Consider the following 15909-nt stretch of genomic DNA (forward strand, 5'->3'; position numbering starts at 1 on the left):
GATGGACAATCATATGCATACACTTTGTCTATCAGCCATATCAAAATTAAAAAAATAGCAATGGGTTGGCTCGAATGAATATTTATGGCCTGCCACTAGTGATTAGGCCCGTGAAACCGTGACTGTGACCGGCTGTGTCTGAGAATTTTTACGTAATTTTGTTTAATACACTCTTCTTCAAGGTCGATCATGTTTAGCATTTTGAGATGGACGGTAAATACTCTATACTGTTTCATTTTAATGATTATTACTTTGTTAGAATCGAATAGTATTAGGTAATTATTGCGCTTTCGCTACCGAATCCCCGGCCATGCGGACACCGGCACTTGCTCTCGTTCGACGGGAAACTCCCGGGATGCTCACCGCGCCGTACGCGTGTATTTCATTTTGGCCATAGACATAGTCACGGGATTAGGGTAATTTATGGTCAATATTTTTATCAAACTGAATTGTGAAAACAGAAATTATGCACTTACCACGATTATATGGATGAAGGGGCATTATCGTGATATTGGGAACCACCGTTCAGTTCATACAGCAGCGCTTTATTCAGTCACACGCACGGTTCCCTATTTCCACCTCAATTCACTTTGTACACAAGTGCGCGTACACAAATCTACGAGTGGTTCCTAAATCCCAAAACCACGATTTGGCCAATGAAGGTCTAATCTAATATAGCTATACTATGTGTGCAGTATTGATAAGTATCTAACCCAGGGCGGGCGGGAGCCCAGGACCTTACCGTGTAATTGACCATACTCATCTGACTAGCGTGAAGTATGGTCAAAATAATTCTCCGAATAAATAGTTAAAACAGAAATCAAGCACTTACCACGATTATATGGATGAAGGTCTAACGAGTGGCAGTTTCCTGACATCTGGGCACAAACTGGAACCTCAAAAAAAAACGAAAAAGTTATCTCCTACCCCAGTCTCGATCGACCATTTTGTTACGATTCATAACAAAAAAGGCTGATCGAGACGGGGGTAGAAGTAGCCAGGAGGCGTTCTGGGGTAAAAAATCATAGTACTATTCGTACCTTAAAAGGTACGAATAGTACTATGATTTTTTACCCCAGAACGCCTCCTGGCTAGGTAGAAGGAGAGAACTTTTCATTTTTTTGAGGTTCCAGTTTGTGCCCAGATGTCAGGAAACTGCCACTCATTAGACCTTCATCCATATAATCGTGGTAAGTGCATAATTTCTGTTTTCACAATTCAGTTTGATAGATATTTTGACCATAAATTACCCTAGTCCCGTGACTATGGCCAAATAACCTTGTTCATTGAATAATACACAGTGAGTCCCTGGGCTCCCTGGCCTGGGTTAGGTGGAGCGTGGAAACTAGCTGAGGCTGAGATAACCGTTTATGAAACAACTGTCAGGAGTTTGGCAAGAAATCTGGCTTTTTTTACTTATTTTTGGAATACAACCATATGTCTCCTCCCCTCCACTAATCTAAATTTAGAAATAAAAAAGTAAGCCTAGCTATGGTCTTGATTGTGATTATGGCAATGCCTTTTTTTACTTTTAGTTTTACTTTTAGTGTTACAGAGGAAGTGGGCCTTCATTCAAGATAATATAACATTTGTCATTTAGAATAAAAAAATCTGGACAAAAATGGTCGTCCGCATTGCTGACCTGATTAAACATGCAGGCTCGCACTAACTACCGTCGGTGAATGGGGATTATAGTAAAATGTCAGAAATTGTTAAATAAATCCCCACAAACGACGGTTATTCCTGTCTACTCGTACACAGACTTTCTCACGATCATGCAGCTGCTATTAAAAAAGGCATTAGGGGGTTTACAATGCAAAATAGACTGGGCTATTTTGACACCTAAGATTGAAGACTGAGGGGGGGGGGGGCTGATTCAGCCCCCACTTATGATCACTGGCGTCGATCGCGACGAAAATTGGCTCGTGCGTTATCTATGGCATAATCTCCAAGACCAGAAGATCAAATTCTGCAAAAATCTCATTGCTCATTAATTATGCCATAAATGTCATAGAACGAGAGAAGTGAGTCAGAGAGTGGATGAGAGCGCTGTGGTGGGAGTGGTTAAAGTGTAAGGGTTGCAGAGATAGGAAAGTTGATCGAGAGAGCAGTTGGGGAGTGGTGAAGAGAGAGTTGTAACATCAGAGGGAAGATTAATGGAAAGCCAAAGAACTTGAATTTGGAATCAGAAGACGCACATTAATTAGTTCCCTTTTATAAACTAATTTTACAGGCAGATTATTTTGGTACATTGCACCAAAAGTGATATGACCAATTTGGTGAGGGTTTTGTCGCCACGTTTTTTGAGCCAAGAAGTGCTATTAAAGCCGGGCGGGATAGTACTTTTCGTTCATGATTTGTTTTGCTGCCGTTAGCCATGCTGGTTTAGTTCTACCCCAATATCGGTCGTCCAGTCCAGAGATGCGACGTTATACCAGCCTATTGATTTGACACTGATTTGAAATAAATATTATGTACAACTTCATCTCATCGTTCGAATTTGTCATTTCTTGACTCCTTCTTTCTTTGTTCGTGTGCAGCACAAGACAGTAGGCGGCCACCTTCCGTCTTGCAAAGCTGTGCCGCTATATTTTATTACTTTTTTTAGTTTCTCTACACATATAAATGTCTCATCCTGGATTGGGTTTTTGTTATAATCAGAGACTATAAATGTTTATCTTTTGGTTTGCTTTTTGGCGTGTGTTCAATCAGAGCCGGAGCTAGAGAAAGTGATCAGTCAGAAAAGGAAACGGGAGAGTGAAGAGGAACCAAGGCAGTGTGCAAACAGCAAGCAAGTAGTAGAAGAAGGAAAGTCATGGTGGACATGTATGATGCTAGGGATCTCACAAGATAACACAAAGCCCCAGGGAAGGAGAGTCGACATGACACAGAACAACTCTCAAAGTAAATGATCAGCGAATGACAGCCGAACATTGTACTAGTCCCATTGATCTGATTTTATCCTAATTCCTTGATTTGTGCATGAGGCCATTTATCATACAGGTAATATTGTTACAGTTAGTTTTTTTTTACCTTCTATTTGAAAATGCCAAGCCTACCCCAATTAAAATATTGATATGAATTCAAAAAGAAAAATTGGGCAGGAATTTATTTGTTGATATCCTCAACTGCCTAATTGTCAGCTACATTATTGTTTGTGTTGTGTGTTAAGGTATTAACCCACCCCTTTCAAAAGTGTAGGCTATGACTCAGTTGAAAACTCTTCATTCATCAGATAACATGTTAAATGGAGACCTTGTGTAGAGAAGAGTCACCTCCTTTGCAACTTGCATTTTAAGAGACCCTGAGTACTCATATTCAGTTTATTGTTTTTGTTTTTGTTTTGTTTAGTTTTTTTGCCTCCCAGTCACACTTGATGCCAAAACATATAATTTTGAAAAAAGGATAAGTTTTCAATGATGAACATGTTTATGTATACTCAAGGTAGACTACCAGTTTATATCTGATCATCCCATGAGTGAAAATGTAGTGGCCGGATCAGAAGAATTTAACCAAATTGATCACGACTGACAGAAGATGCTGGAGATGGAGAATTGTCAGGGATAAGATGGTCTTACCAAAATTTATGAAAACTTCCATGTGTCTTACACATGGAAATGCTGATAAATAGTATCATTTTGATGAGAGGTGACCGATTATTATACCAAGTCAGTATAAGTTATTGATGAAAGCTAATTCAAATGTTGAAGTATATCCCATTTTCCTCCTGTTTAGTTTTGTGGATCCAATCCGTATTTTGTCAGTACTTACTCTTCCATGGTTTTGCTCCTAATTTTCACCTATTTCATTCATCCAAGCAGAGTTGATTCATGGCTAATGAACCTGATGTTTGTGAGGAATGTCAATCAGTCCGCCCAGCCACGCCCCCTTCTGATTCCTGCTGTGGTTCAGGATGTGCGGTCTGTGTTTATGATATTCATGATCAGGAGATAGATCTGTGGAAGAAGACTTGCAAGCGTAAACATGGTGCTGATAAAAGTCAGGTCAGTCAGTTAGGGGAATCCCCCTTCATGAATATTAATGCTTTAGTAACTTGGGGAAACCAAACTCAACTCCTTTGTACAGGGAAAACAAACTCATCTATTTTTCTTTTCATCATTGACCAGTTTATACATGCATTGTCAACACAAATATCCAAGTTTAGTTTTATATGATATGCTTCTCTGGATTTATTTTTTACCAGATTATGTATCTCTTACGGGGGTGTGAAAATTCAGGTTTTAAGCTGATTTCAGCAGCTTTTTGTGTACTTTGTACCAAAATATATGAGCTTTGGCAATTTCAGCTATTTTTTTTTATTGTGGGCATTCACACCCTGGTCACAATAATTATTTATCAATTTATAATTGTCTCGCTTATTTTCCAGTTAGAAAGCAGTGAAACTGTCATGGATCTGATGGACTATAAATATTACACTCTGCAATCTATTGTCGCGGTTTGTACCAATACAGCAGTCTACAGATTCGCATTACCACCTGGGAAGAAACTGGATCTGTCTATTGCAAAGCACATCATACTCAGGTAAGAGCTTAGTTGTCATCTTTAGTATTTCAAAATACAAAGGATGGTGGTGAAGGGCCCCCGTGATAATTAAATGGCAATGAAGTTTGGGATTGCAGTGGGTGAAAAAATTATTCCCCCCCTTTCTCTCTCTCTGTCATCTTTCTTTTCTCTCACCTCTCCCCCTTCTCTCTCCCCTTCTTTCCCCTTTATCACCAACTCTCTGCCTATCTCTCCCATTTGTATTTTTTTGGACAGGGGTAAACACGATGGCAAGATGATAACCAGGCAGTACACACCCATCTCTCAGCCGCATGATACAGGATTCTTTGATGTTCTTATTAAGGTATGAAAATGAAATATGCAACAGTGCTTTGCATTAATGTTGTAGAAATTATTCCAAGATAATGCATTGGTTTCTACCATATTTGGTGTGTTTGACATTGGATGCACAATTTCTTTGCATGTATGGATGCCACATGTAGGTGAGAGATTCTTCATGTCACTACTTTTCTTTTACATGTAATATATTATTTTTTATTAGTATTTTTGTGGGGATTTTAAAGCACCTCTGTAGATCTCATAACACACTTGAAATGAAAACTGCTGCTACAATAGAAATAATCAGTGTCAGGTTTCTTGCATCTAGGCTCTTATGTCAAAACACTGCTTGATATTCAATTCTGAATGTGCTAGACTAGTTACAGGTCTGTGGGCTTATGTGTGTTATGAATATGTGTATGCCATATGGCAATATATTTGGACATTAAGTGTTAAGGTGCCTGCATACCAAATACAGTCTGGGAGATGACTTTGATAGTATGCCTACTAATCATGAAGTGAAAAAAGAATTGTTCGTCTATCAAGAAAGACTGAGAGATTCAAGTTGCAAGGCTGATGGAGAAAGCATTCTCCCTTAGATAATACACATGACTCTAAACTGTCGGCCAGCAACTATGGCCTTGATGCAGCCTTAAACCCATCTCTGAATACCTTCATCTAGAAAAAAAAAATACCAGAACAGTTTTGCAATCATTTTACAAGTGTTTATTAGGACATGGGATATGGTTACCCAGACCATAATTGGTGTTTAGGCGCCTGGAGTATGTATCAGACTAGTGATGTTTGTAGCGCTGTTGATTCTTGGAAGACCATCTAGCTGATATCTCACCAAGTATTGTAACTTCAGGTAATAAAGAGAACCCTATTGATCAGGTATTATCTTGTAATGTTATGCATTTAATTTTTCTTGCAGTTGTATGTGGATGGGGATATGTCTCAGTACATTAAGGAGTGGAAGATAGGTGATAATATAGAATGGAGAGGACCTTTTGGGTCTTTTACATACCAGCCAAACAAGGTAATCTATCAAGACTTAAAGGTCAAGTCCACCTCAGAAAAATGTTGATTTGAAATAATAGAAAAAATCAGACAAGCACAATGCTGAAAATATCATCAAAATCGGATGTAAAATAAGAAAGTTATGACATTTCAAATTTTTGCTTATTTTTAACAAAAGAGTTATATGAACGAGCCAGTTATATCCAAATGAGAGAGTCGATGATGTCACTCTCTCACTATTTCTTTTGTTTTTTTATTGTTTGAATTATACAATATTTCAATTTTTATGAATTTGACGATTAGGACCTCCTTGCCTGAAGTATAAAATGTTAAAATAATGGAATTCCACATGTTCAGCGAGGAATGAAACTTCATTTCACATGACAATGATGAGAAAATAAAAATATTTCATATAATAAAATACAAAAGAAATAGTGAGTGATGTCATCAGTTCCTCATTTGCATACCGACCGATATGTGCATATAACTGTTTTGTGAAATGAAGCAAAGCTTTAAAATGCCATAACTTTCTTCTTTTACATCCAATTTTGATGAAATTTTCAGTGTTATGCTTGTTGAATTTTTCTCTTTTTATTGAAATCAAATTTTTGTTGGGGTGGACTCGTCCTTTAATGTACCTTTCGCATGAAAACTTTTATATCGTTTCTGTTGTTTTCCATAGAAAACACCTGCTGTTTATTTTGCCAGGTTTGGAAGTTTGATTGAGTCCAATTTCTTGTGTGGTACATTGTTCCTGCAGGAATTCCACAAGTGACCTTTCATTACGAATTCTCACACTTTCATCATAGACAAAAGAAAACAGGGTTGAATAATTATCAGAGAATTTTTAAACTTCATCAAGGAAAAATCAGGGAATTTTGTTTTCTTTAAAAGCTTGGAATCCTGGAAAGGGAAATGCAGGAAAACTGCTGTAAAAATGATGCACAGTCTCTTTGTAGCACAATTCTTGCTTAAAGATGCTGCACAAAGATTTGACAAGGTACTGCATTTGACCATCATTGATGCATTTTACACCAGTAAATTTAAAGAGAAATGATGATGTAATGATTTTGTTCCCTGAATTTTCTTTAGGTATTATTGGTATTTCAAATTTGGTACTAGTCAACTACTATACCCTTAGTTTCATTTCGTATCTATCATTTACAGGACCATTTTTTTTGCTATTGCCGCTGGTACTGGTAAAACACCCATGACACCCTTAGTTTCATTTCAATTTATGATGTACAGGGCCATTATATTCTTGCTATTGCCGCTGTTACCGGTATAACACCCATGATACCCTTAGTTTCATTCCAATCTACCATGTAAAGACCAATATTTTCTTGCCGGTACCGGTATAACACCCATGATACCCTTAGTTTCATTCCAATCTACCATGTACAGGGCCACTATATTCTTGCTATTGCCGCTGGTACCGGTATCACACCGATCATCCAGGTAATGAGGCATCTTGTTGAGAATGAGGAAGATGAGACAGTCTTCAGATTACTCTACACCTGTCGTTCCTATGATGAAATTCTACTCAGGGAAACCCTTAATGAGCTCGCTCTCTACTGGAATATCACTATCATCTTTAATCTTACACAGGTATTGAATGCATTAGGTTTCATATCAAAATAGTTGTCCATATCTAAGCAAAAAATTCCATATTTCCTTGTTCGAAATGGAAATCTGAATTAGAAATAAAAATCTTGTTCTCGCGATAAGTAAAGAACAGTTATAGGACTTAAATTTTGACCGTATGCAGTCAAGAGTCCGTTTAATTTTGCCTACTTTGATGAATATCAATTGTTCAAATAAATTGTTTTGATTATTACAGGCATGATATTCTCCCAGCTAAAATCGGAATTGCAATTTTTTTAATAGTTTTTTTCGGATTTTTTTACGTGAACTCCTTTGCCCAAGAACATTCTCATGCTGTTATTTACTGCTCTTTTAAGTCAAATGAAGATATCCTGCAGACTCGCCTTGAAAAATCACTTTCGATTTCTTTACTATGCAAGAGCTTGTAACCCCGACTGGGTGTCTCGGACTTGGCGGGGACTTAGCCACCCTTGGCTACTCATCAGATTTTTTTTCAGAGGGGAATATCATGCCTGTTATTAACAAAATATGAAGCAAGAATTTATTAAATTCTATGATACTAGAACATTTTTATAATGTATAGAATTTGTGTAGTGCACTTTCCATTTCTCGTTGATACTCAAGGCCCTTAACTTTAACCTGCATTGATTAGTGGGTAATTGAGATATTGTGCATTAATAATTTTATTAGTAATTCTTCAATGCAAGGCTTGGTAATAAGTTCATGATCTAATAGTTTCCACTGTAGTTGCTTAATTGCCTGTGCATATTCCATGGGGTTTTCATGCATATTGAATAATCCTTGTTTTTTGTGTTTATTTTATGTTTTCCTAGAGCTCGCCTGGCAGTCATCCTATTGGTTATGGCGAGACTATCCAATATGGTCGCTTCACACGGGAGAGGCTATCCAAAGAAGTAGCAGCATCAATGGGACGTCATGTAAGGGCATTGATATGTGGAACTCGTTCTTTTGAAAATGACATGAGCACATTCCTGAAAGAATCAGGAGTACCAGGAGATTCCATTGAAAAGTTTTGATATGCAGGGTATTTTATTCTAGCTTTCTGTAAAGGTTATTTTAAGTTATGATAAATTTCTTTAAAAATGTAATAATAGGTTTCATTTCCAATTCACTACTAAATTGTATAAATGTTTATGCCCCAGAACAGTTATGTGAGGTACTTGTATGAAAAGGAATGATCATAATATTACAATATCACAAACTTAACCCCTCAAAAAAAGTTTGGAAGTCTGAGTTTGTCCATTAATTTCTCCCAACTGCCAATTTTACACAATGCATATTTGACATCATTCAAAAGATCATTAAATTTTCTTTAAAATGATACCATGCTTGTTATGATCATGCCATCACAAAAAGAGTAGGATTCAAAAGTGTTGGATGAGGTCTGAATTGAAAAGCTGCAAAACAAGAAAAAAGTTTGGAAATCTGAGTTTGGCCAGTAATTTCTCCCAACTCCCAATTTTACACGATGCATATTTTATATCATTTCAACAGATCATTTAATTCTCTTTAAAATGATACTATGCTTTGTTAACATCATGCCATCCCGAAAAGAGCAGGATTCAAAAGTGTTGGATAAGGTCTGAACTGAAAAGCTGATACACGAGCAGAAATAGTCATAAAGGGTCAAATACAGAACATGATTCTTTTGTCTGTGTCAATACAGATGAAAATCCATTCAAATCAAGCCCCTGCTTCTGTAGTGATGGTTCTGTGAAATAACATGGTTTGAGTCGTGGTCTGGAAAATCCATGCATGTTTGATTGTTTTTAAGTGTTTGCTTGTGCAGAGGTGCGTTTGATTCCTTGTTAATGTTGATGTTAAGGTGCATGAGAATAATTAAAAGAAAACCGCTGAGAAACTCACTCATCACCACTGAAAAAAAAGAAGAGTGACATTCAATATTGTGTAATTCTGCATCTTTTGAATTTTGACCTTGCCCCACATTTGAAGGCACTGCACCTCCATTTGAACCATAATCACATAATGTAGGGTATCATTTTAAAGAAAATTAAATGACCTGTTCATTGATATTTACTAAAACCGATGTGAAATTATCGATCAAAGTCAAAAGAAACCGCTGAGAAACTCACTCATCAACACAGAAAAAAGAACAGTGACTTCCAATATTGAGTAATTTTGGAACTTTTGAATTTTGACCTTGCCCCACATTTCAAGGCACTGCACCTCCATGTGAACCATTATCATATCATGTAGGGTATCATTTTAAAGAAAATTAAATGCTCTATTCATTGATATTAATTATACATTGACATTTACTAAAATCGTGGAGGGATTATCAATCAAAGACAGATTTCCAAACTTTTTTTGAGGAGTTTATATAAGTGCATTCAACAAGGTCATTTGTCACAATTTTTATTGCACTCCTAATCTGATGAATGAAAATAACATTCATTGTTTTTTAATAAATATATATATAAATTCTTTATCCCGAAGTATTATGAAACCCAGGGCCATAATAGTATATGAGAATGGTTTTGATGGTGGGAGGGGAGGTATCAAGAGTTCTAGAAAACATACTAGTGATAGAATGAGGCTACCAAACTTAATATAAAAGGCATGTTTTTAGTTTGAATTGAATTAAAGGATCTGGTGCTTGGGCGTTACTGAAAATTTATTTCTTTTTTTCTTCAGGGAGTTGTTGGCTCTTGCCAGTAAGTCCACTTTGTAATGCTAAGACCAAGGCTACTAGATTTGTATGTGTATAAAAGTGAGGCCAACCATAATATGACAGTGACCATCAGTGAACAAGTTTGAATAGAAATTGAAAAACAACTATTATCAAGCATATCAAACGAAAATGGAGCGATAAAATGTGTGTGTTTGGAATGCAAAGCATAATGGGTAATAGGCATTTATATATCGCCATCTATCTAGAAATATTCTATTCTGACGCGCGTTGTTATTATTACCCCGGCTTTAGCTCGAGCTGCCTTTCAGCGCTCATGCATTCAAGGAATTAATCCTTCCGGGTACCCATTCACCTCACCTGGGTCTAGTGCAGCAGAATGTGAATGTGGATAAATTTCTTGCTGAAGGAAATTACGCCATGGCTGGAATTCGAACCCACGACCCTCTGTTTCAAAGTCAGAAGACTTATCCTCTGGGCCACAATGCTCCACAAACTTTGTGTGCATTCCAATTGATCTCATCCTACCTGCTCTGAACATATTTTTCTACAACCAGTTTGCTGACTAACCATTCGGTTCATCTAATCGGGCTATACATGGGATATAAACTTGGTCTAAATAATGATAAGATGAACCGAACCAAATTTCATTGGAAACAAATGCACAATAACGTATAGAAGTTGAAATAAACACAGTGAACTAAACTAAATGGTAGTTTGACCAAGTGAGTGTTGTGTAACCTCTATTTCTGACAGATGTTTGAAATGTACCCCTCCCCCCCCTTGCTTCAGATCAAGGCCTTGAATGTTTGGTCTAAACGATGCATACTTTTATAGAACTATTATACAGGTGTAATTAGTGTTGATTTCTATTGTAATCTGTAAATTATATTCAATCATGCGAATCGGGTGCAAAATTCTATTTTCTATTTAAATATTAATAGGTTCCTTGAATTACATTCAGTTGTATAGATGTTGCATCTTTGCAGATATTTGGTGAAAATGATTCAATTTGTTGTGGCACATTGACCGTCGATGTTTTCTTTTGTTAATTGATAATTTGCTGCTTTTTTTTAGATCTGTTATTAGCATACTGTATATCATTGCAGGATAAGTCCACCCCAACAAAAAGTTGATTTGAATAAAAATAGAAAAAAACAATTAGCATAACACTGAAAATTTCATCAAATCGGATATAAAATAAGTTATGACATTTTAAAGTTTGCTTAATAATATCTCAAAATAGTTATAGACTGATGACATCATCCACTTTCTATTTCTTTTGTATTTTAATATATAAAATATTCGAATTTTCCCCTCATTGTCAAATTGAGACAATTAATTCCTCCCTGAACATGTGTTTTAGCATTGTTTAAATGTCATTTTGCCTCCGAAGAAGATTCTGCTAGGATCGAAAGCTTAGGCCCCTTTTGACTCTTGTTTAAATGGTTCAGTGAAGTTGGTCCTTATCTTCAAATCTGTAAAAATGAAATACTGTATAATTCAAACAATAAAAAACAAAGAAATAGTGAGTGTGGGACATCATGGACTTTGAAATTTTCAGTGTTTTGCTAGATTTATTTTTCTCTATTTATTCAAATAAACATTTTGCTGAGGTGGACTTGGCCTTGAATAATTTTGCTTTGTGTGATTCCATAGACTCCAGCTTGTATCTGTGGGCTCAGTCTCCTTACAATGACCACAGAGCTATTTGCAATGACAGTACATTTTGGAGATCAACCTTTAATCCAAAAGATGATCTGAATTAAAGGTCAAAATTTAAACAAACTCCAACATGACTCTATTAAGAGCTTTTTTCTGTCATTTTTTGTATTTTATCATGTTTTATTCTTGTACATGTTATTTTATTATATTTATTCATCATACTTGATTCATTTTTGTGTGCAATCCATTTACTTGCACAATTTTATCTTTAATTACCTCTCCTGCAAATACTTGAAGAATGCTGTAGAAGCAGTTTAGCTTCCAGGTCTATCTTATGTTCAACTATATTCTTAGAATTTTAACCTGTATATTATTCCTTTGATGAAAAAAAGTGAAAATCTACAAAAATATTTGCAATAAATAAAAAAATATTGACTTCTCACTATATTGTGTTCATTATACTTGTGAATGTCCAGTGTATAAACTTCACCCCCCCCCCAAAAAAAAAAGAAAAATCCTAAAGATATGGCTACATGTAAATGAATAAATACAATTTTTCATTCTATTATCATAACTTTTCTCAACAAGTTTTGAGGTTGTCAGCTATATTTTGTAGAGAACTTTTCATTTGGAGTACGTAAAGATACATATAAGGAAATTCACTTCTGCCGAAAATTATGACACATGCAATTTAATACAAGTACATTTCACATTTCTTTTATCATTACTTTAATTCAAATGGAATTTACAAAAATAATCTACAGATATAAACATTTACATGTAGATAGTGCAATCGCAGCCTCAAGTATAGACTAATTTGGCTTGGTTGCTGTTTTCTGTAAGAATTTTTAAATGGGGGCCTCAAGTATGGCTAACAAAAGATAATTTCTACACTGACAATGTACCTGGCTCACCGTATGATGCGCTGAAGGTATTTTTTATTCTGTGGAAGCACCCCCCCCCCCCCCCCCGTTATAACCACCAGAAGTTGCTAGTCTGCTGTGCAAACCCTTCACTCGAATTAAGGGTCTGAATGTGCAGCCTACTCATGCACTGTGTACTGAAGGCCCTCTCTCTCTCTAGCAAGTTTTGTATGTCCTAGTCTTTGCGTGGAGACACACCTGTTGATCAAAGTTTCAATCAAGGTCTGTGCCTGCAGACTTAGAGTTGCAGTGACCTGAAATCAATTCATCTATAGGTATTCACTGTCCTGATTTTAGATCACTGGTTGTGAAGGTCAAGAAAAAAGACAGAATGAAAGAGGCATGGAGAAAGTGAAATAATTGTTAAGGGAGGAAAGGTTGTGTTAAGGAGTGGAAGCTGGATGTTATATAAGATATTTCAGAGCCGTTCCAGCTGATTTAGATTTTGGAGCAATATACATGTAGTGCTTGATGGTTAGCTCTTCATAACTACTACTGTGTGAGTAAAAGAGATCTTGACACCTCACAAATCTCCAATTTAAGGAGAAAATATGTCATGAACAAATGAATATATGGCTTGAAAGAGTATGTTCTCCCAAATAATTTGATACAATATTAATTTTATGTTGTATGTGTTAACGTATGGATAATCAGGAGGTATTCTTAGTCATTTAAATTTTGATTTGCACCAAAGTAAGGCATGACTGCAATGAATGAATTCAGAGGTCAATGATGCCATAATCCTACAAGGGTTGCATTAAAATCCATATCAAAACACCTTTTCAATAATTTACATTATAATTTTTAAAAATAAATGTTTTAGTATCAATTCTCAAGTTAATTTCATTGAAGAGGGATTCGCAAATATTTACTAATTCATGTAGGATTATGACATCATTGACATCTGGATTCATTCATTGCAGTCATACCTTACTTTGGTGCAAATCAAAATTTACATCACTGCATAGAATGCCTACTAATTATCCAAGCATGAAGTCATCTACCACATACTGGTATCAAATTATTTGGAAGAAAATACTTTTTTCATACACTGTAAAACTGTGGTGTTAAAACTGACACCAATTTGTGTTAATAGCGGACCACACCCTGAGGTGTTAAAATAACACCCTAGAGATTGAACACATAACACCAAAGAGTGTAAATTTAACAACCATATGTGTTGTAATAACACCTATAGGTGTAAAACTAACACCACCAATTTAAATATTAATAGGTTCCTTGAATTACATTCAGTTGTATAGATGTTGCATCTTTGCAGATATTTGGTGAAAATGATTCAATTTGTTGTGGCACATTGACTGTCAATGTTTTCTTTTGTTAATTGATGATTTGCTGCTTTTTTTTTAAATCTGTTATTAGCGTACTGTATATCATAACAGGATAAGTCCACCCCAACAAAAAGTTGATTTGAATAAAAATAGAAAAATCCAATAAGCATAACACTGAAAATTTCATCAAAATCGGATATAAAATAAGTTATGACATTTTAAAGTTTGCTTAATAATATCTCAAAATAGTTATAGACTGATGACATCATCCACTTTCTATTTCTTTTGTATTTTAATATATAAAATATTCGAATTTTCCCCTCATTGTCAAATTTGCCTCCGAAGAAGATTCTGCTAGGATCGAAAGCTTAGGCCCCTTTTGACTCTTGTTTAAATGGTTCAGTGAAGTTGGTCCTTATCTTCAAATCTGTAAAAATGAAATACTGTATAATTCAAACAATAAAAAGCAAAGAAATAGTGAGTGTGGGACATCATGGACTTTGAAATTTTCAGTGTTTTGCTAGATTTATTTTTCTCTATTTATTCAAATAAACATTTTGCTGAGGTGGACTTGGCCTTGAATAATTTTGCTTTGTGTGATTCCATAGACTCCAGCTTGCATCTGTGGGCTCAGTCTCCTTACAATGACCACAGAGCTATTTGCAATGACAGTACATTTTGGAGATCAACCTTTAATCCAAAAGATGATCTGAATTAAAGGTCAAAATTTAAACAAACTCCAACATGACTCTATTAAGAGCTTTTTTCTGTCATTTTTCTTATGTATTTTATCATGTTTTATTCTTGTACATGTTATTTTATTATATTTATTCATCATACTTGATTCATTTTTGTGTGCAATCCATTTACTTGCACAATTTTATCTTTAATTACCTCTCCTGCAAATACTTGAAGAATGCTGTAGAAGCAGTTTAGCTTCCAGGTCTATCTTATGTTCAACTATATTCTTAGAATTTTAACCTGTATATTATTCCTTTGATGAAAAAAATGAAAATCTACAAAAATATTTGCAATAAATAAAAGAATATTGACTTCTCACTATATTGTGTTCATTGTACTTGTGAATGTCCAGTGTATAAGCTTCACCCCCCCCCCCCCCAAGAAAAATCCTAAAGATATGGCTACATGTAAATGAATAAATACAATTTTTCATTCTATTATCATAACTTTTCTCAACAAGTTTTGAGGTTGTCAGCTATATTTTGTAGAGAATTTTTCATTTGGAGTACGTAAAGATATAAGGAAATTCACTTCTGCCGAAAATTATGACACATGCAATTTAATACAAGTACATTTCACATTTCTTTTATCATTAATTTAATTCAAATGGAATTTACAAAAATAATCTACAGATATAAACATTTACATGTAGATAATGCAATCGCAGCCTCAAGTATAGACTAATTTGGCTTGGTTGCTGTTTTCTGTAAGAATTTTTAAATGGGGGCCTCAAGTATGGCTAACAAAAGATAATTTCTACACTGACAATGTACCTGGCTCACCGTATGATGCGCTGAAGGTATTTTTTATTCTGTGGAAGCACCCCCCCCCCCCCCCCCGTTATAACCACCAGAAGTTGCTAGTCTGCTGTGCAAACCCTTCACTCGAATTAAGGGTCTGAATGTGCAGCCTACTCATGCACTGTGTACTGAAGGCCCTCTCTCTCTAGCAAGTTTTGTATGTGCTAGTCTTTGCGTGGAGACACACCTGTTGATCAAAGTTTCAATCAAGGTCTGTGCCTGCAGACTTAGAGTTGCAGTGACCTGAAATCAATTCATCTATAGGTATTCACTGTCCTGATTTTAGATCACTGGTTGTGAAGGTCAAGAAAAAAGACAGAATGAAAGAGGCATGGAGAAAGTGAAAGAATTGT

The 15909-nt window shown here is 35.6% G+C and overlaps 1 protein-coding gene across 2 annotated transcripts; it reads left to right on the plus strand.

Annotated features, from left to right (window-relative positions):
* Positions 1-124: 124 nt before the first annotated feature.
* On the plus strand, positions 125-8578 carry LOC121424543 (NADH-cytochrome b5 reductase-like). 2 transcript variants are annotated; one of them, XM_041620264.1, is made up of 8 exons: positions 125-213; positions 2713-2904; positions 3822-4004; positions 4388-4542; positions 4780-4867; positions 5777-5881; positions 7267-7470; positions 8301-8578. In XM_041620264.1, exons 3-8 carry the CDS (start codon positions 3831-3833, stop codon positions 8502-8504), a joined length of 930 nt encoding a protein of 309 aa, XP_041476198.1. In that variant the 5' UTR covers positions 125-213; positions 2713-2904; positions 3822-3830; the 3' UTR covers positions 8505-8578. The 2 variants fall into 2 exon arrangements, with proteins under 2 accessions (XP_041476198.1, XP_041476199.1); XM_041620265.1 differs by lacking the exons at positions 125-213; positions 2713-2904 and adding an exon at positions 2929-3003.
* The last annotated feature ends 7331 nt before the right edge of the window (positions 8579-15909 follow it).

This window comes from Lytechinus variegatus, chromosome 11, assembly GCF_018143015.1.
Source record: "Lytechinus variegatus isolate NC3 chromosome 11, Lvar_3.0, whole genome shotgun sequence".
Lineage (NCBI taxonomy): Eukaryota > Metazoa > Echinodermata > Echinoidea > Temnopleuroida > Toxopneustidae > Lytechinus > Lytechinus variegatus.